The 22291-nt window shown below is 37.7% G+C and overlaps 1 protein-coding gene across 3 annotated transcripts in view; it reads right to left on the bottom strand.

The window, feature by feature from the left end:
- Positions 1 to 22291, bottom strand: part of LOC140714637 (alpha-1,6-mannosylglycoprotein 6-beta-N-acetylglucosaminyltransferase B) — an 888843-nt gene that overhangs the window by 749422 nt on the left and 117130 nt on the right. For all 3 annotated transcript variants that reach the window (XM_073026014.1, XM_073026016.1, XM_073026015.1), the window contains exon 3: positions 21547 to 21685. In XM_073026014.1, the coding sequence (XP_072882115.1) occupies positions 21547 to 21685 (139 nt within the window). The remainder of the gene's footprint in view (positions 1 to 21546; positions 21686 to 22291) is intronic.

The following is a 22291-nucleotide window of genomic DNA, read 5'->3' as shown; positions in this document are numbered from 1 at the left end:
GGTTTCACAGGAAAGACACTAGCATGGCTAGAAGATTGGCAGGCTCGTGAAAGGCAAATAGTGGGAATAAAAGGGGCCTTTTCTAGTTGGCTGCCTGTGACTAGCAGTGTATAACAGGAGTTGGCATGAGATCTCTTATTTTCACATCGTATGTCAATGATGTGTATGAAGGAATTGATGGCTTTGTGGAATGTTTGTGAATCACGCAAAGACAGGTGGAGAAGCTCGTAGTGTGAGGAAGCAGCATGTCTGTAAAAGGACTAAGACAGATAGGGAGATTGGGAAGAAGTAACAGATGAAATATAGTGTAGGGAAATGCATAGTCATGCACTTTGACACAAGAAATAAAGACACAGACTATTTTCTAAAAGGGGGAAATCGAAAAATCTGAGTTGCAAGCCGACTTGAGAGTCCTTGTGCAGGATTTCTTAAAGGTTAACTTACATGTTGAGTCTGTGGTAAGGAAGGAAAATGCAATGTTAACATTCATTTAGAGAGGACTAGAATACAAAAACAAGGATGTAAAGCCGACTCTTTATAAGGCATTGGTCAGACCACACTTGGAGTAAGCAGTTTTGAGCCCTTTATCCAAGAAAGAATATGAGGGTTCAGAGCAGGTTCACAAGTATGATCCCAGGAATGAAAGGGTTATGATATGAGGAGTGTTTGTTGGCTCTGGATCTGTAATCGTTGGAGTTTAGAAGAATGGGGGGGGGGGGGATCCCATTGAAACATATTGAATATTGAAAAGCCAATTAAGAGTGGATATGGAAAGGATCTTTCCTTTAGTGGTGGTGTTTAGGACCAGGGGCCACAGTCTCACAATTGAAAGATGTCCATTTAGCATAGAGATGATGAAAGTTTTCTGTAGCCAGAGGGTGGTGAATCAGTGGAAGTTATTGCCATAGACAGCTATGTACGTTGAGTCATTGGGTATATTTAAGTCAGAGATTGATAGGTTCTTGAATAATCAGGATGTCAAAAGTTACAGGGAGAAAGCAGGAGAATGAGTTTAACAGAGGTAATAAATCAGCCATGATGAAATGGCGGAGCAGACTCGATGGGCCAAATGGCCTGTATGCCTTATGGTTTTATGGTCTTAGTTAGAGAACGAGAGAAGAAGCATCTCCCAGAATCTATTCTCCTTGCAGGGCAAGCAGTAATCACAAAATAAATTAATCTTGTAAAATGTCTTTGTCCTAGTTAATGATTCTGGTGTGACCAGCAGATTAAGAAATGATTGTAATCTCACTTATACAATTGAGAAATGGAGTGAGTGAGAGAGAGAGAGAGAGAGAGAGAGAGAGAGAGAGAGAGAGAGAGAGAGAGAGGGGGAGGGGGGAGAGAGAGAGAGAGAGAGAGAGAGAGAGAGAGAGAGAGCAAGAGAGAGAAAAGAGCTAAGAGAAAAATTGTAAAACATATTGATTTATTGAAGCAAATCTTGTGATTTCATTGAACTTCACTGAGGATAGCCATTAGATAATGACAGGAAATACAGCATTGCCATGATGCATTTTGTTCTTAATTATGATTTATTTTATATGTTCATCCCATTTCACAGATCTTTCTACACAAATAAAATTGCCCGGAGTGAGAGATCATTAGCTTTATATCCTGCACCCTGAAGATGCATGACTATGACAAGGCAAGTCCCATCCACCTTCCACTCCCTTCACTAAGGAAGTTTATAATCCTTCTAGTTCATTGTAATAATGATTGAAATTTGTAAATTAATTTGTGAAAGGCCTGTATTTACACATAATATGCAGCAAGAATCTTAGTAATTCATCTTTGAAAAACTGTTGGTCATTGGACTTTAGTCGCCATCCCTAGCTGATTTAGATCAAGATTCAATGCTTTACTCCTTCACCCTATTTAAATCAAAATCAACTGAACAATTAAGATAACTTCTTTAGAAAAAAATCTTTAAACCACCATTTTCCATTACTTTAAACACTCATCTGAAGTACTTAATTACAAGAAGCCCTTTGTTTTTTTTTGTTTGTTTATCAATTCAGAAGTCAGCCTCTTTGCTACTATGGCATCAGATATTTGCCCAGCAAGCAATTTCTTCTTCCCAGGATTCCAGTCATACTAGCCTGGAAAGACTACAGCTCTTTATTTTCTCTCAATCCACCCACCACATCCAAGCTCTCTCCAAGTTTCGTTCTTTCACCCAAACCAAAGCTCCTATTCTTACCGAACTCTCCCAAGAATATTACCCAAATATTCCAAATCACTTTTAAATATCCATCTCTCACACAATGCTGGAACGTCCTTAACTATACTCTCTAAAGCTGAAAGCATGTTGAATTAACTTTCATTAAGCTCTCAATAACACTGTAAAGTGAGATTGGCTTAAAAAATCTTGTCCAATTGCATGCATCTTAAGATGATGCGGGATGAAGTGTGGAAAACAATATGAGCATTCGCCATAAACTTTAAATCTGTTCTAGACCTGGAGGAGTTCTATAGGTACTTGCAAAATGGTGCATCTTACACATACAGTAAATTCAGGTTAATTTGGCATCAGTTAATCAGGACAGCCAGTTATTTCAGACAACTCTTAAACTAATCAAGAAAATAGCTGGGATTCCCTTTCTTTATTTGGGACACAGTACTGCAAAATTGAGGCAGGGGACTGTTTCCAAATAGCTTCTATCTAACATCAGTCACGTGCACTTGTATGTATGTTAGCGATTACACCGTACCTAGAGAGAACAGTTTTTAAATAGCATCAGTTGCATATCCTTGTGTTCAAAAAGCAATGATTTTTTATCATTCTAGTCACTAATAAGCAGTAAGACAATTCAGACCTAGCAAAAACCCATACAGTAATAGGAAGAACATATTCTCCACAAGGACAGCACCTTGTTAACACTATGAATTTTCTCCCTGCTTCCTCTCATGTCTCCTTCATGAGCCACTTGCCACATATTTAGTCATGGATGATCTGAAAGTGGACTGAAAGTAACATTTCTAGTTTCCCAGAATTGTGTCCTTGCCAATAATCCTAATCCTCACCAATATGTTAGCCCCTACAATAATCTTCACAAAGATAGTTAAATTCACTACAACATCACCTTCATATGCCACAAGCAGACACAACCTGCCTTCATCAGTTCCAGACCCAGTTTGTATTATCTTCCATCTATCCTCTGTAAACCTTAATGCATCTAAAGCTTTGCTGCCCATATGCTATGCTTTACCAATTTCCATATGATATACACCTTTACTTTTGCTGGTTACTTGCCTAAGCATTAAAATTCTCATTTTTGCACATAAAACAGTGAAAATCTCTAATTTCCACAAAAACTGCTTGAAAAGAAGGGTTATGTTCATAGCTACATGTCTTGGCCTTTATGGCCTTCTTGGAATTTCCTGCAGTTGCAGCTACTTGAACTTAGTGAATTTAACTAGTCTCTTACTTCAGTACATTTTTAGGTTTTAATTTATGGAACCAATGTAAATGTACACTGACAAAGAATCAAAGAGGACTACATAATCAAAACTGAGGATTAATAAGGTGCCTTAGAATGATAAGTTTGATTTCTTAGATTTCATTCCCATTAAGGATGATGTATAATCCAGTAACCACTCCTGTCATCTTTCCTTCCTCAAAATGCTTAAATATTCCATTATTCCAATTCAATTTAAAACTTATCCTCTGGAGAATTGAGTTGCATTATACCAGTAGAAGAAGCAGTGCAAGCTATGTGATTGTACAACAATTCCCTAATCTATTAAAATGACAGCTAGTAGAATAAAGTGTCCATTCCAGTCAAGAAAAAACATAGCAAGACTGATAATATAGAGATTTTTAGGTCTATAGGTAGTAACAAGAACTTATGAAAAGCCAAGGTTAGATATTACTTATTTTGGAACACCAAGTACACAAACGTGTAGGTGCATATGAATCACATAGACATCTACATTCATATTATTTATTTGTCCCACTTGTAGATTTTGGTCCTCTTCCTATTAAATGATAGATTTAGGAACATAGAAAACCTACAACACAATACAGGCCCTTCAGCCCACAATGTTGTGCCGAACATGTACTTACATTATATATTACCTAGGGTTACCCAAAGCCCTCCATTTTCCTAAGCTCCATATACCATAACAACTTTTTAGGAGACGCAGAACAGTAAAGGAAATAGTTCATTCTAAAATTCATATTGGTAGAAGTTAAAGCAAACTTTATATAGAAACCAATACTGTCTTTTAAATCATTCTAAATAATTCAAGACCTACACAGAAAGAACATTCATTTCTGGGATCATTTATAAGAAAAAAGACTGCAACGAGTTTTGAAATATCAACACTGAGAAACCAGATAACTGTAGAATTATGTGTGCATTTTCTTAATAAATGCACATCCTCTAACCTAATGAATATTTGCTTGCCAATGTTGTTTCCTTAATATTTTCTTTACATTCCTTTACTTACAGTATGTGAATAATTCATTATATGCTTAGCATCAATACAGAAGCAGACAGAATCTAGTAAGTTTGACTATTAACTCACAATTTTGTTTTAATTTCTTAAGTTTTAAAGCTATTCACAGTTCATAGGTCTCACCAATTTATTTATAGCTCTCATAATAAATGCAGCCAAATGCACCATTTTCACTTTTCAGTAAAATTGAAGAAATTGAATGAAATGAACAATCACCGCTATGAACAATGTTATGTTTTGCAGCTCCAGGAACTAACCGAAAGAAAAATACATGAGCCAGGAAAACGTGTCTACTTAGTTTTACTTTAGTGAGGTGCTCACATATGACACAGTGACATAATGACATATGCTATTCATGCACTTCTTACATGTAACCCATAATGAATTATGTATGTAAATAAAGAATCCTTAATCAAACTATATACATTTAAAATATTGCTCAATTATTACTGAAATATTAAGTACACCACATCCCTCCCTGTTTAGCTGTAAATTCTAATTCAATATAGAATGTCTCAACTCAAATATGTAAAGTATTGCTCTCTAGTCATTTAATATAGAGTATACTATATATTACAACTTCTATATAGACATCCACAGCATAGTAAACTTTAAATTGTCCCATTCTTACCTAAAGATTTTATCACTGTGGAGGATTCCTTACTCTTGTGGGATAACATCTTTCTTGACAAGGGGTGGGGGGGGGGTCACTCTGCTTTGCATGTGAGACTTTGAAACAAACTCAGGTTCTTGGCCTCCTCCGTATCAGTTGTAGGAGTTGACTCTCAGACTGCAAGAAGTGATTTTGAGAGCTCTGACACCTTTGTTCTCTAACCATTGACTCGGCTCTCCTCAACTGATCAATATGTCATCTCCAGGCGATATCAGACACAATCTCTACTGTGTTGGAGAGTGCTTGAGTTCTGTCCTTAATCTTTCCAAGTACCTACTATTGATCACCTCTGTAGTCCTTCAACAGGATTGCTTGCCCAGGAGTGAAATAGCAAAACTCTTTGTTTGAGGAGCCCTCAATTTGTCTCAGCTGTTTGTCCTGCGTATTCCTTCTGCAATCGGGTTAGAGGAGATCCAAGCGTGAGTGCCAGGGACAACCCAGGTGAGTTTTTCAGTGTCAAATGTGCTGCATTACAATATGCAAGGAGGAAATTGTTGAGCTTCTGATTCAGTATCAGTGTATTTTTTTTGGTTGACCTTGCTCTCAGTGCACTCTTTAGACTCTGGACAAACCTTTCTGCCAAGCCATTTGTAGCCGAGTAGCATGGTGCTCAGATAATATGGCTTTTCCCATTCATTTTTAGGAATAATTGAAATTGTTTCGCAACAAACTGTGGTCCACTTAGTGTTCTAGAACACCAGTCACTGAGAAGACTGGTGTGCGAAGCGGTAGTGAGGGCTATTGGAGACAATTCAGGCCACTTTGTAGCTGTATCCACTACTGCAAAGAAATTTGTGCCCAAAAGTGATCTGGAAAAATCCACATAAATTCTCTGCCAGGGCAATGCAGGCTATTCCCAGGAATGGAGAGGTGTGGCTCTTGGCATCTTCTGAAAGTGTTGGCATCCTGAACAGTGCAAGTTGCTCGATATGCTGATCAATCCCAGGCCACCAGACAATGCTTCAAAGCAACACTTTCATTTTGACCATTTCAAGATGATTGTTGTTTAGCTGGCTCCAACACTTTAGCATTCATCTTGGATGGTACAACAACTCTCAATTCACACATGAGGTAATCCCCAACAAGGAACAGTTCATCCCGGCAATGGTAAAAATTGGGGAACTGGAATTTCTGCTGCACATTCCAGACACTTTGGGTTACCATGTAGACCTTTCTGGTTTCCCTTTGCATCATCTCTGTCATAATAGGGAGACTTTCAATTGCATTAGGGAGAATACATCAAGAAGAGTAAGAAGGCTTTTGTAAGTTTTTCAGGTAGTTCCTTTTCCAAGGGTAAATGGGACAATCCATCAGTATTTCCATGCTTAGTCGTCCTCTTGAATTCAATCTTTTAATTGTGTCTCCAAGAACCAGAGCCCGGCTCTGCATTCAAGCTGCTGCTTTTAGTGGAGCACCGTCTGTGGACCGAAAATGGACATCAGTGGGTGATGATCAGTAATGAGAGTAATCTCTCTCCTGTACAAGTTCTGGTTGAAACATTTCAAACTCCAAACCAGACACAAGGCATCTCTGTCAACCTGTGTATAATTTTTCTTTGCAGTGGTAGAGGAGCGTGATGCAAAGGCTATGGGGTGTTCACTTCCATTATTCATGACATGTGATATGACTGCACCTATACCATAAGATAAAGCATCAAAGACAAGCTTCAGTGGACGATGTGTATCATAATGTGAGAGTACAGTGTCTGATATCACCATTTCCTTTACCTTTTGGAAAGCCACCTCAGACTGCTTTGTCCATTGCCATTTCTTCTTGATCTGTCGTAATGTGTTCAAGGGGTTGAGCACAGTAGCTAGAATTGGCTACTGTTATAGTAATTGACAAACCCTGAAAAGAATTGCAACTGAGACAAGTCCATAGTCTTGGGGCATCCACCACAGCTTGAAATTTTTCAGCATACTTATGTAGATCTTGTGCATCAATGGTGTGACCACAATAACTGATGTTTGGTTTAAATAATTCATACTTACTGCATCATACTCTGAGATCATAATCTTCTAATCTTTTTAACACTTTCTTGAGATTTTGGAGATGTTCCTTGTCATCCTCACTAGTAGCAATGATGTCATCCAGGTAATATTGAATCCTTGGGCAATATTGCATCACCTGGTCCATAGCTTGCTGCTAGAATGCGGGCAGATGCTTCTCCAAATATAAGCCTAAAATAGTAATAATGTCCTTTTTGAGTGTTTATGGTGAGAAAAACTTCATATTCTTCTTTCATCTCTATCTGTAGGTAGGCCTTAGCTTACTTACTTAGCTGAAGTGTTTTCCTCCAGAGCAGCTTGCAAAGATATCTATCTATCCTTTATCCTGGGCAAAGGATATTAATGTACTTTCAGTAATGAGTTAATGGTGACCTTAAAATCACCACAGATCCTGACAGACCCATTCTTCATGGCTGGTGCAACAATTGGCATTGCCCATGGGCTCCACTCAAACTTGGAAAGTATTCCTTCAGCCTCCATGTGATCTAGCTCACTAGTTACTTATGCATGGAAGGTATAAGGATCCAGACAGGCTTTGTAGAACTTGGTGTGGCATATTCATTTAACACTTTATAACCCTTGATATCGTTAAGTTTTCCATTGCCATCCTTGAACACTACTGTGGCATTATCCAGTACCTTCTTTAATTTGCTTTCAGTTGGCTCTTTTTGCAGGGGATGTGGCATGCAAATAATGGATGGATGTGACGACTGATAGCCAAAGTCATTTGCCAGGCAGATTTCATGCAACTTTGTTCATGTTCACGTTCATTCCTGACTGCATCTCTAGCTGCTGCTTCCATTGACACAATTTCAGAGAGCAGTTGAAATTGCTGTAAGTTCTGCTGCAAGTCAATTACATTGGAGCCGTCCAACTTCTAGGCAAGCTATATGTTTTTCCACCCTTTACTCTCAGCAACACAGCACTCATTTCTTATCAGCTAGTCCATTTGCTTTAAAATAATGTTTAATTTCTTCAATATACATCACCCAGTTTTCTGTTGTGCAATCTTTCCAATGTAGCCAGCCATTTCTGCTTCTTTTTAGTAATCATGATCACCTGGTAGTCCCTGTTAATAAATCTACGGCTGTACTCACTGCTTCTTAATTTTGTCTGCTTTCTGCCTTTTTTCAAAACTCAACCATCTCTCTCCCCTTCTGAAAATGCTCTGCTGCATTTTTTAAAACTGGAATGTCTCTCTCCCTGCTTCCGAAGAAAAACATGCTGCATTTCAATAGGTAGTTAGTTGTCTCCGGTTCATTTTAAAACTTAATTGTCACCACTGTTATAGTTTATAACTCCAGAAATTAATTGAAAGGAAAACAGGGGAACCATGAAAATGTGTCTACTTAGTTTTATTTTAGTGAGACGCTCACATATGACATGTGGCATAATGACATATGCCATTCATGTACTTCCTACGTGTAACCCTTAATGAATTATGTAAACAAAGAATACTTAGTCAAACAATAGTATTTACTATATTACTCAAATTTTACTGAAATATTAAAGGATTTTACAAACTGTGCCTGTGTACTAAAAGCACAATCACCACAAAAATATTATTTGAGCATGGTTTAAAATGTTTGCGTCCATTTCCAGAAAATCTACTCTCCAACAGGAAACTGGAATTGCCATTTCCTGTGGTGATTCACCTAGTCTAGATGTCATTTCCCCCATCATATTTCACACACATAATGACATTGTCACAAAGTGAGGCACCGATTTCTTATTTTCTGACAGCAATTGGATTAACAAAGGTCCTAGCATCAATGAATTATGCTTGGCCTGCAACATGAGAGCTGGGAGAGTAGAATACAATTATCCTTAATATTTACTGGACAGGTAGGTAGGCAGAGGGGGTGGTGTGGCTCTGTTGGTTTAAAAAAAATGAAATCAAATCTTTAGGAAGAGGTGACATTGGATCAGAAAATGTAGAATACTCCTGGATAGGGTTAAGAAACCACAAGAGTAAAAAGACCCTGATGGGAGTTACTGTATATATAGACCCCTCCAAACAATAGCTTAAAATTACAATGGTAGATAGAAAGAGAATGGCAAAAGGGCAATATTCTGATAATAATGGGGATTTCGATAAGCAGGTAGATTAGGAAAATTAGGTTGGTGCTGCATCCCAAGAACTTGTGGTTGGGTCCACTAGGGGAATGGTAATTCTGAATCCGGTGGTATATAACAAACTAGATTTGATTTAGGGAGCTTAAGGTAAAGGAGTACTTTGGAGGCAGTGATCATAATATGATAGAATTCACCCCGCATTTTGAGAAGAAGATAAATGCAAATGTATCAGTATTACCATGGAGTAAAGGAAACTACAGAGGCATGAGAAGGAGTTGTCCAAAGTTGAATGGAAGGGGACACTAGCAGGGATGATGGCAAAGCAGCAATGGCTGGTGTTTATCGGGGAAATTCGGAAAGCACAGGAAAGATACATCCCAAAGATGTAGAAATATTCTAAAGGGAGGATGAGGTAACTGTGGCTAACAAAGGAAGACAAAGGCAGCATAAAAGCAAAAGAGAGGGCACATAATATAGCAAAAATTAGGGGAAGGTACAGGATTGGGAAGCTTTAAAAAAACAATGGAATGCAACTAGAAAAGGCTCAAGAGAGAAAAGATGAAACACGAAGGTAAGCTAGCAAATCTTACTAAAGAGGATATAAATATTTTTTAGATATATAAAGAGTAAAATAGAGATGAGAGTCAATATCGGACCACTGGAAAGTGACACTGGGGTGGTATTAATGAGGGACAAAGAAATGGTGGATGAACTTATTAAGTATTTGTGTCAGTCTTCACTATGGAAGACACCAGCAGAATGTCAAAATGTGAGAATGTCAAAGGGTAGAAGTGAGTGTCATTGCTATTACTAAGGAAAAGATGCTTGAGAAACTGAAAAGTCTGACGGTAGACAAGTCATGTGGATTAGACAGACTGCACTCCAGGGTCCTGAAAAAAGTGGCTGATGAGATTGTGGATGCATTAGTAATGATCTTTCAAGAATCATTACATTCTGGAATGGTTCCAGAGGACGGGAAAATTGCAGATGTCACTCCATTCTTTAAGAAGGGAGGGAGGCAGAAGAAAGGAAATTATAGGCCAGTTAGCCTGACTTCAGTGGTTGGAAAGATGTTGGAGTCTATCATTAAGGATGAGAATTTGCAGTACTTGGAGGCACATGATAAAATAGGTCAAAATCAGCATAGTTTTTTAAAGAGGAAATCTTGCCTGAAAAAAACTGTTAGAATTGTTTGACGAAATAAAGCAGTAGCAGTGGATGTTGTGTACTTGGATATTCAGAAGGCCTTTGACAAGGTACCACACACAAGGCTAAGAAATAAGGTAAGAACCTCTGGTATTACAGGAAAGGTACTAGCATGGATAGAAAAAACAAAGGGTCAGAATAAAGGGAACCTTTTCTGATTGGCTGCTAGTGACTAGTGGTGTTCCATAAGGGTCCGCGTTGAGACTGCGTCTTTTCACATTGTATGTCAATAATTTGGATGAAGGTATTGCTTGTTTTTTTGCTATGTCTGTGGAAGATACCAAGATAGGTGGAGGGGCAGGTAGTGCTGAGAAAACAGGGTGTCTGCAGAAGGATTGAGATAGATTGGGGGGATGAGCAAAGAAGTGGCAGATGGAATATAATGTAGGGAAGTGCGTGGTCATGCACTTTGGCACAAGGAACAAAGTTGTGACTATTTTCTAAACGGGGAGAAAATTCAAAAATCAGAGATGCAGAAGGACTTGAGATTCCTTGTGTAGGATTCCCTCAAGGTTAACTTGCAGGTTGTGTCAGCGATAAGGAAGGCAAATGTAATGTTAGTATTATTTCGAGAGGACTTGAATACAACAGCAAGGATGTAATGCTGAGGCTTTGTGAGGCATTGATCAGACTGAACTTGGAGTATTATGAGCAGTTGTGAGCCCTTTATCTAAGAAAATATGTGCAAGTGTTGGAGAGGGTCCACAGGAGGTTCACAAGAATGATCCCAGGAATGAAAGGTTTAACATATGAAAAGTGTTTCATAGCTCTGGGCCTGTACTCACTGGAGTTTAGAAGAATGAGGAGGGGAGGAATCTCTTTCCAACCTATCAAATATTGAAAGATTTGGATAAAGTTAAAAGTTCATTTATTAACTTGAGATTCATCTCTTTACAGGCAGCCACAAAACAAGAAACCCAAAGAAAATCATTTAAAAAAAAGGACATCATGCACCCAATGTACAGGGAGAGAAATAAAACACAAATAATACAAACAATAAAAAGCAATCAACATTCAGAACAGAAGTGAGTCCATAGACATGAAGCCCGGAGCAGCGGGAGCTGGCCCTCAGCCTCAGTTCACCACACAGCAGAGCAAAGCGTCGGGAGCTCCACATCCATGAAGCCTGGTGCAGCTAAAGCAGGCCTAGCACCTCAGCCTTCCAGCAGCAAAGAGTGCAGCAAACGTCGCCTAGCAGCAAGAAGAACCGGCCCAACCTTCGCCTACGGGCCCAGCACCCTGCCTTTTGAATCCATTGAGCCTAGCATATAAATCATTTAAACACCGGGTCAAACCTCAATCTAAGACACAGGCCCTGTCACATCAATAGGCTCTGAGCCTGGAGCCCGCCGCCACATTCCAGCCTGTACTCAACTTTTCCAAATCTGCCCAGCACTTAGATCGATTAGATCTCGCTCTCAGTTTAGGCAGACGGGCTCCAAAACTCCTTCGACTCTGTCTCAACCTGGCTCTGACCACTTCTCCTTAAACGTTCTCCACCTCACTCCAACTTTGCATCGCACTCGCACGCCTCGACCTCGAGTCTGCCTTGCCTTCATTTGCCTCTTCGTTGTTTGTGGTGATCGTTTACTATAACATTTTTTTAACAAAAAAAGTGTTATTAGTTAATTATTTAGTTGTATTTCTTTCTTTGGGAACAGCCAGTAAGTTCTCATACATCTTCAGTAGTGCAATATTAAACCGATATGGATGTGGATATGCAGAGGTTGTTTCCTATAGTGGGAGAATTTTGGATCAAAGGGCACAGCCTCAGAGTTAAGGGATGTCCATTTATTACAGAGATGAGGAAGAACTTCTTTAGCCAGAGGGTGATGAATCTGCGGAATTTGTTGCCACAGACAGTTGTGCAGGCCAAGTCATCGGTATATTTAAGGTGTAAGTTGAAAAATTCTTGATTATTCAGGGCATCAAAGATTACAGGGAGAAGGCAGGACAATGGGGTTGAGAGAGATAATAAATCAGCCATGATAGATTGGCAGAGCTGACTCGATGGGCTGAATGGCCTAATTCTGCTCCTTTGTCTCATGATCTTAATTATTCTCAAGTGACACCAACACCCAATTTCTCTTCAGCTGCACTCCCACCAACTAACCAACCACCGCAGATGCATAAATCTTTCATTATTTTCTCACCTCCCCACAGCAGTCTGTGCAGCTGCCTTGGAGAGAGCTCACTAAGAGTGCTGACCCATATCCCAACTGGCAGCAAGTCCACAATTTGGTTTTTAAGTACTTCTAAATGGAAGAAGGCCAAAAGAGATCTTCCAAGTTGACAAAGTCACAACTAGCAGATCCTCATGGACAGACATCTTGTTTGAAGTAAGCTACTTCTCAGCATCTTCCAGAGCCTGGTTTAAAATGAGCTGGCAATGCCACTCTAGGTTTGGAAAAACATTTCTAAATGGGGGGAATGATGAGAAATTGTGATGGAAAGGGCTGGAAGCAGAAACTAGTCTGTGGAGATAGGTTTTGTTAGTGCATATAAATCTCCAACCCATCTTTTTCATTTCTTACAGTAGACAATGACATAAATATTAAGAGTAAACAAAACAAAAATCAAATTTTAACAGGAAAAATTATTTAATATTCTAGCTGATTGACTGCTTAGATATATTTTTGCAAACACAAAAGGTAGGTTTTGGATTATGAGATCATTTCTTTGAAATAACTGCTTCTTAGTAATAGAACATTTTAATGTGTAATTATATTCATAATAGCATCCTTTCATTTAAATATTGCTTCTTTGTTAGCTCAGTTATAGTATGTGGGTGGAAATTTGATCTGTTTATCATAAGCAAACACCAGTCTACAATGAATTATTTCACTAGTGACATGTCTTTGAAATCATTTATAAAATTACCCAATTTAAGAACAATGAAAACTAAGAATAAGAATGTTTTCATTATTTCAAGGAATTCATAAATTTTTAGAGTTCAGAATATTCATGAACACAACACTTCAATCCACACTTAATTGCACATAAGTCTATAATTGAAGTCATTTTCAATTTAAATACTGAAGCCATCTCTGACACATAACTTTGGAGAAACAGCAAAGATTCATTTATAGGAAAGCTCCAAAGCTACTGAAAAGAGAAGAATTATTCCTGTGGAAAAATAACTGTATCTGATATAAGCAAAAGTGAAAAAAATGAAAGAATTAATTATAAGAATATTGCTAAGTTATGTGATAAAGTTTGACAAAGGAAGATCACCTAGTGGATCATGGAACTTAAGCTAAAGCAGATATCTCAGCTAAACATAGCACAGACAAATGAGACTATCTTAGAACTGAACCTTAGGGTTGACAGTATGGATACTCAGAAATATCACTCACAAAGAAGAAAACAATCAAAAAGTGTCGAAACAACTCCAAAGATGTACAACTGATTCCTTGAAAAGAATGTCAGGAATATCATTGGACAGAAAGAACTTACTTGACCCATCATGACCAAACCACGACCTTTCCCTTCTTACACAGCTTACCACCAGTGTATTCTCTTGTCTAGGCATATCTATTTTCATTAACAATCAGTAGGATTTTATTTTGGAGACTTCATTGTTGGGAGGATTTTGAAGAAAGGCACTTTTTTGATGGATGAAGCCTTGTGCAGTGCCCGCAAGGATTAATGGCTAAAGGACCAGATTATAATAAAATTACAATTTGTGTTGTGATTACCATTGGGATGGTGGTCGTTCCATTACAGCAAAAATATAACAGTTGTCTTAAAATAAACACATCATTAATTATAAAATATCAATCATATTTTTGTTTTATCATTCCATCCACCTGTGACTGAGCTTTCCCTGTGATTAAAGTATATAAATTTCACAAAAACACCAGCAGAATATCCGGCATAAAACCTTGCTTCTTTTGTCACACTCCCCACCCCCTACTACCAAAAGTAGCTCGCATTACAGCAGAGCTGTAACAAGAGTCAGCAGGTAACAATGAACAGTAACACTTGGTCTTTGATTTGAATGTGAATCTGTTGTTCAACACAAGCTTAGGACAAGTTTTAAACATACCACAGTACTTGGAAAGGAAAGTAGAAAAGTCACACAAAGCTCTGAAACAATATTGATAAGTAAAGGTGTGAGTGGCAAGGATAATTAAATTTGTAATTCAGGCATTATGAAAGCTGCTTCTTCCTGTCTTAAAGGGAAACAGCCTATTTTTACAACCAACTACAAACTTAAATGCTATTGGCTTTTTTTTGACTAGCCTTGCGAACAAGGTGACTGAACTTGAATAGGAAGTAGCTGATCTGTGATATTGTACAAACTTGGCAGATGTGCTCTAGATGTCCTTTCAGGAGATAGAGTGCATCGAAAAAGAACCACAGGTTGAGACTCAAGACCAGAAAGAAAGAGACAGGTGGGTGACCAAGGGAAGGAAGCACAGGGTACGTGGTGCACACTGTCCGGGGGCATCAACCCCAGAGTTGGAAGTGTCCAACCATTGTGAAAATCTAGTGATGCTCGAGGATGACCATGAAACCTCTGAGATGGTAGGCAGAACAGAGAAGCCCCACAGGACCCTCTCCAATCCTAAACCTAAACCCCATAAAAAGAAGTAGTGATAGTAGGGAACTCAATTAGCAGCAGGGTGAAGGATGAGATGTGTATATTCACCAGACCCTCCTGTCTCCTTCTACTAACCTAGTTTTTGGTCTTAAATTACATTTCTGTCATATAAGTAAGTATTTCTGATTATCCATAAAGCTATAAGCAATAAACATAGGAAAGAGTGATAAATATCTAGGTAAGGGTTTCTCACTTCTTCCAAGGCTAACAATAATCAGCATCAATAATTGACATACAATTGTAACAATGATGATAAAGAGGTTTCCAAAATATAAAGAAGGAATTGAAAGTTTAAAAAAAATGCTAATGTTGGAAATCTAAAACAGAAACTGCTTGAAATACTTAATCATGTTAGGCTGCATCTTTGGGAAGAAAGACACTTCAGGTCAGAACTGAAAAGGAGACAAAAGAAGCTTGTTAAGCTTTAGAGATGGTTGAAGAGAGAGGGAAGATCTCTGAGAAGATAAAACCAGGCTGACCATGGGGATAAACCGTAAATAAAGTCATCTGGTCAATGGGTGAAGACAAGTAGATAGAGAGTGAGAATAGAAACAAAAGAATGTAGGACTAGTGAAATGCAGAACAGGAGAAAATGCCCGGCAGGTCAAGGTGAGAAAGGGGAAGAAAACAAGCAAAGCTAATCTTAGAGATAGATGACTAATGCATGACCTTGTAGAAAACCCAATCACAGGTAGAAAGGTGACTTGGATACACAAAGAGACTGCGAATGCTGGAATCTAGAGCATCAATGTTCAGAATCAGAATCAGATTTTATATCACCAGCAGATTTCATGAAACTTGTTAACTTAGTGGCAGCAGTAAATTGCAATACATAATAATTTTTAAAAATAAGTAAAAAAAACTACAGTGAGTATATATATATATATATGTAAAATTAAAACATAATTAAGTATATATAGTTAAAAAGTGCAAAAACAGAAATAATATTCAAAAAAGTTCATGGTTTCAATGTGCATTTAGAAATTGGATGGCAGAGGGGAAGAAGCTGTTTCTGAATCACTGAGTGTGTGCCTTCAAGCTTCTGTGTCTCCTACCTGATGGTAACAATGAGAAGAGAGCATGTCTTCTTCTTATTATTAAAATGATTATTTCAAGTTCAAGTTCTAGCTTGCATGTCATTCATCCATACATACCGTATACCTACGAATACAGCTAAACAAAACAGCGTTACTCCAGGAGAAAAACATGGTACCAATAGTCATACACAACACAAGGCACATGCAGCACAGAAAAGATCTCAGTAAAATACACTCACACACAAAAAAAAGTAGTCCAAGTCCTTGAATCCACATTGCAGCTGTCTGCAGTTGAACACAATCCAGCTTATCTAACACAAAATACTCTGTAGATGCAGGGGTCAAAGCAACACGCACAACATGCTGGAGGAACTCAGCAAGTCGGGCAGCATCCGTGGAAACGAGCAGTCAGTATTTCGAGCTGAGACCCTTCATCAGGTCCTGACGAAGGGTCTCGGCCCAAAACGTTGACTGCTCTTTTCCACGGATGCTGCCCAACCTGCTGAATACAGCTTGTCTTCTGCCCAGTGAACACTGGGAGGGCAGCACTGACGCCAGCATGGATGATGCATCACACCACCTCCAGCACTCCGGTGGAGCACCCAACTCCCACACCTCCCCGGGTGGCTGCAAAAAAGTGACACCACGGCTAGGGGCCGAGAGCTCACTATGAACGAGGACATGCAGCTCCTCCGCCATCTGACTCTGCCATTCACCAATAAACCAATGAATTGGACTTGCAACATTTCACACCAACGAAGTCCAACATGATCTTGCGATCACAAGAAAAGTGATTAAGATGAGCACTGCACACCTTCTTCATGCAACAATGCCTCTCTGTCACAGGCAGCCTCATGGTTCACAGCAAGTCCAGCTCCTTCAGTTTCTCTGCCAATAAGCAACTGCTGTACTTTAAGATCTTAACTTCCAGCAGGGTGTTGTGATTGTAAAAAATACTTTTAAAAAAGACAATGAAACCTTTGGCCATCCTACTAGAAGTACTTAACGATCTCCTTGAGGTAGTTAATTCCATCCAATTCCACAGGCAACAGACATAATAAAAACTGAACATTATTCATCAAGACCTGTCTATATATCTCTGAAGTAGTAGCTCATTTTTGTCCAAGTCTGACTTCATTATGCAAATTAATAATGGGAAAATGTAATTAATTATGATTAAATTAATGACAAAAGCTGAATGACTTATGAATAATTTCTTAAAGACACAAGAGACTCCTAATGCCAGAATCTGAAGCAAAAAATGAGTTGCTGAAGGAACTTGGCAGGTCTGTGGAGGGAAATGAGAGTTAACACTTCTGGTGGAGACCTTTCATTTGGATTGATAGAGTAGAAAGAAGATAGCCAATATAAAGACATGGAGGGGAGGGGATGGGACAAGACCTGGCATGTGATAGGTGGATCTAGCTGAGGAGAGGGTGATCGGCAGATGGGATCAAGTGGGGAGGGAAGGATGGAGATAGAACAGAGGTTTGGCAGTGATAGGTGGAGGAAACAAAGGGCTGCAGATTATGGATTCTGATAAGAAAGGAAAGTGAAGAGGGACCAAATAAAATAGGGATGGTGAACAAATGGGGTGCAGGTGGTGATGGACAGATGTGCTAGGTGGAGAAAGGGAAATAAACTGCAAGATAGAAAGCCAGTGGATTCAAAGGCAACACGAGTGAATCTGCAGATGCTGGAAATAAATAAAAACACAAAATGCTGGCAGAACTCAGCAGGCCAGACAGCATCTATGGGAGGAGGTAGTGACGACGTTTCGGGCCGAAACCCTTCATCAGGAGTGGAGTTTGGTTTAGAATGAAGAGTGTGTGTGGAGCCTGTATAAATCAGAAGAAGGGAGAAAAGGATGGGGTTGGGGACAATTTACCTGATTTCTTAGACACTTTTAGTAGTCAATAGTGGTGATAACCAACAATTTAACTGATCGTTTTAAAATGTTACATTTTTCTCTGGTTCAAGGAAAACATAAAATATTATAGTCATTTTGCTGCCACAGCTTAAACTATCAACGTGCTCCAAGAGTCTATATAAATTAGTTTTTATAATTAGAATCTTTTACTTTATTGCTAAAACCATTTTCACAAAGAACTTAAACCAGGACACAGCAGAATGCAATAATATTAAATAATGCAAATAATTATTGCTTCTGTATCCAATTTGAATTAAATTGACTATTTTAGAATTTGGAGTCAAAATAAAATAATTGAAGTTCTGTTGCTTTCTAACTTAAATGAACTTTGATAAGCCATCCGAGTTCAGAATTGAATTGGATAGTTAATCAGAAATATTCTCCAGCATTCTCAAACATTGATCCACTTGCAGATCTCTTTATGTACATGCAATTTTAAGGTAATTTAAACTTTTGGCAGACGGATGAGATGTAATACAGAAGTTGTAAGCACTATTAGCCTATCAAGATCATTTTGAGAGCCTCAGCAGAAAATGATGGATGATGGCCATTTTGCTGTCACTCCGAGTGTACTTTGAGAGGGAGAATGACGGGAGTGGGAGGAAAGTAAATGAGACATTTAATCCATACCTATAGCTCAAAGAGCTGAAACTAGGGCATCAAACTGACTAATTCTCTTCTGCTTGAAAGGCAGATCTGTTGTTAATTAATTTGAGCATGAAGTTCAGAGAAATCAGCAACTACATTAAAGCTAATTACTTTCTCTCTCATCTAATAGTATTGTCCTGACTCAAGGTGAATACTGTTTTAGCTGGAAGCAGATTCTTAACCTTGTATAAGTGGTAATGGATGAAGGTTTTTTTTCACTATGTTACTATACACCTGAATGATGAATGTATAGAAACAAGGGGATTACTAGATTAAATCGTACAAATAATTGCTTAATTGTAGCAAAAATAATAAAAAGTGCATAGATTTTCAGTTCTTAGTACAGACCCTTACTAGAATTTTTAGAGGGTTCCAACAAATTGAAAATAATAAACAGTACTGGAGAAATTTGGCAATAAAATCACTCTCAATTTGTTAATCAATGTTTTGAGTTTGTCTTATACAAGTTCTCTCTATGCAGCAGAATTGTAAACATTGGGTAGGACTGTGCAAATCATTCTTTAAGGCTGCATATTAGTGTAGTACTATATATATAAAAAACAGCATTCATTATTTAGCAATAAAGGGGAAATGAACCAGTGACTCAGGCCTTAAGGTTGGATAATATGACAGGATCTCGGATTTTGTCATGATTTCTGGAAACATCATTAACTCATCTTAACGGTTTATTGATCTGCAGATGCTAACTAGATTACTCAATACATCAGGTATTTTCTGATGTTACTTCAGGATTTAAGGATCCCTAATATTTTGTGCTTGAAAATGAATAAATGAAAACATTATTTCAAAATGTAAATAACAAATAACAGTTATTACAACAAAAAATAACAGTACCTGCCTGCAGTAATATATTACAAAATACCATAATTTATGATATAATTGAGGTACACAGAGTTGGGGGGAAAAAATCACAAAATGGGGAGAGAATTGTACAAGATTGTCATTAGCCCCTCAAAAGTTGAAGTTCTTAATTAACTTTTTATCAGTCAAGAAACTATGGGATTTATACTGGAAATGCAGAAGAGCATCATTGCAAAAGGTTAGCTCTGAGATTTCATGTTTTGAGAACCCCATTAATAACAAGACGTGTTCTTGTCATATTATCCAACCCTATGGCTTGATCATAGGGCAACAGAGATTCACTAGAGCAGGAAAATATATTTCTAGATGTTTCTGTTTTCTCTTTTACTACGCCTTCCTCCCTTGCAACCTAATCAATTTTCCTCTACTATTTATTCTGTAATTGTGCATTGTTCTCTGTAAGAAACTTACAGTAAATTCTAAACTGGGTCTTAACAACATTATTCATGATTAAGTATGCAGATTGATTTTCTCTGTAATACCTAAGAAAATGTTCTGCCGTTGTCACATAGATTATGAGTAAAAGAAACATGGTATTCATCTGATCAAAATAATTCCATTATAATATGTTGTCATTAATACACCATTTCTTCAGGCATATTTTGCATTGGAAACCATCTTTAAATAGATTATTACTCAATTACAAAGCTAATTGGATCCATTACAAGACATTTAATATACTAATGCTGAAGTATGTTTACTTTAAAATAAGAAAATAATTTCTGGTGAAAATTATCCTGTTGTAGATAAGTTTTTTTAATCCATTGTGAATTGATTTCTTTATTCCATAAATTTTCTGAATGATAATAAAAACTTGTGTGTTTTAACAAGGCTGCTTGTCATAATACAAAAAGAATTTCAAAAATAAGAGACAACCATTCTCTGTTGATCAAAAGTTCAAACGTAGAAAGCTTTTGAAAATCTTATCTTTGCAAATTAGATTGGCCCTCAGACCTAAATAATTCAATGATGAATACACAGTCAGGCTACTGTCATTACACAAAGCCAAACCACAAAGGGAGGAACCCTTTTCCATTGATAAGGCCCACTGCAGAATCTTCCTTAGAATCACCAATCAACAGCTTCTATAATTCCAACAAAAGAACGCTAAAATAAAATCTCTAACAGTGATATTATAATCAAATTTTTTGCTCTGAGGGAAAAAGCACTATTCAGACACACTGCAAAAGCCATAAAACTGCCGAGAGACTAATAGAGTTTTGAGAGAGATTGCAAAATCCAAATTATGAATGCATACCTTAAAATATATTTTATCTTTAAGAATTGTTAATGTTAGTTCAGTGACTAAGAGTAGTTTTAGGCAGATGCACAACTTTTGAATAGTTTTCTAATTTATTAGAGATGCCCTTTAGCAAAAAAAAAGCAAATGACAAAGTATCAGAGACTACAGCACCCCGTCCATATCCATTTAGACTAAGTGCTCAAGATAAGAAGGGTGGGCAGAGTGAAACTTACAACTTTCAAATTCAATGTCAAATATGCCATCAGTTAAATCAAATAGATACTAAATGCAATATTATATACAAGACAAACTTCAGCAAGTTGAGCTGCTGATAAGCAACCTAGAAAAATTACAGTCCATATCATCCTTGGTTTAGAATGGCTCCTTGAGAAGAACAAGATACAACAGGGAAGTAACTTAAAATGTAAAGTATCAATATTTTGGATATTGAAACATTCAATTCCCAGTGCTTTAACATGCTATAAAAACAGGACGATCTGTGTCATTTTAACCAAAACCTAAATATGGATCTGCTTTCTTTAAAACTAGATTGGAAACCAGCAATGTTTTACTTTGGAGATGGTGGATAGATTTATTCATTACCAAATGATCACTTCTTAAAAGTTACAATGTTTCTTCATAAGACCGTATTTCTACCTTCTCTTCGAGCAGCATTGTATTGCACAGGTTTTAAGAATGCAAGTTAGAAAATAACTACTTGGCAACTGTCAAGTACACAGGGTATTAAAATGGCTATTTTTACATTGGCACTTACTGATTTATAGCAGAGCTCAGTTCCTCCAACTTTCTGAAGTCGCTCACATTTTCCAGTTTAGCCAAAGGCTCCATTCGCTTCAGTATTATTTCCAACATATCTGTCATTTTCTTCAGCGTTCGGGATTCCAGTCCAATTCCTTTAATGCAAGAAAGAATGGATTTTTATTACAATTTATTACGATGCAAATGAAAGGTAAAAAAAGATGTTGCACAACTTGCAATGTGATTTGACTCGCCCTAAAATAATTAAATAATTTTTCAAACCATTTCAATTTGTGTTGCTTTTAAAAATATCATCTCTAGCAGGAGCCAGATAAACAAAGGCCTACAACTTAAAGTAAATGCCAAAATGTGTGGGTAGATTATTTTTTAATAATCCAATGTTTATGATATAAATTGAACCGCCCGAAAGACCAGTGGAAGTAAATCCAGAGGTAAATTTCAAAAGGGAACTGGATCACCAGTTTAAATAGTCAAAATCCGAACAACTTTGCTAAAAGTCTAAAGGAGACTGGTTTACTAAACAAGCTTACAACATCACGTTACCTTTAATTTATTGTTACTTAAGCCCACAATGAATTTGCCACATGCTAATTTTTGATTATTTTAAAGCCCTGCTTTCCAGAAAAGAGGAACATTTATGAACCTATTTCATGTTCTATGCTTGCCTTCTTCAATAAAATACACACCTCAAGATCTGGCATCTATTGAAACTTGTCCATCTCACTGAGAGCTCACACTCA

The sequence above is a fragment of the Hemitrygon akajei genome, chromosome 22 (assembly GCF_048418815.1).
Source record: "Hemitrygon akajei chromosome 22, sHemAka1.3, whole genome shotgun sequence".
NCBI classification, from domain to species: domain Eukaryota; kingdom Metazoa; phylum Chordata; class Chondrichthyes; order Myliobatiformes; family Dasyatidae; genus Hemitrygon; species Hemitrygon akajei.
This window is presented reverse-complemented; position numbering and strand designations above follow the sequence as displayed.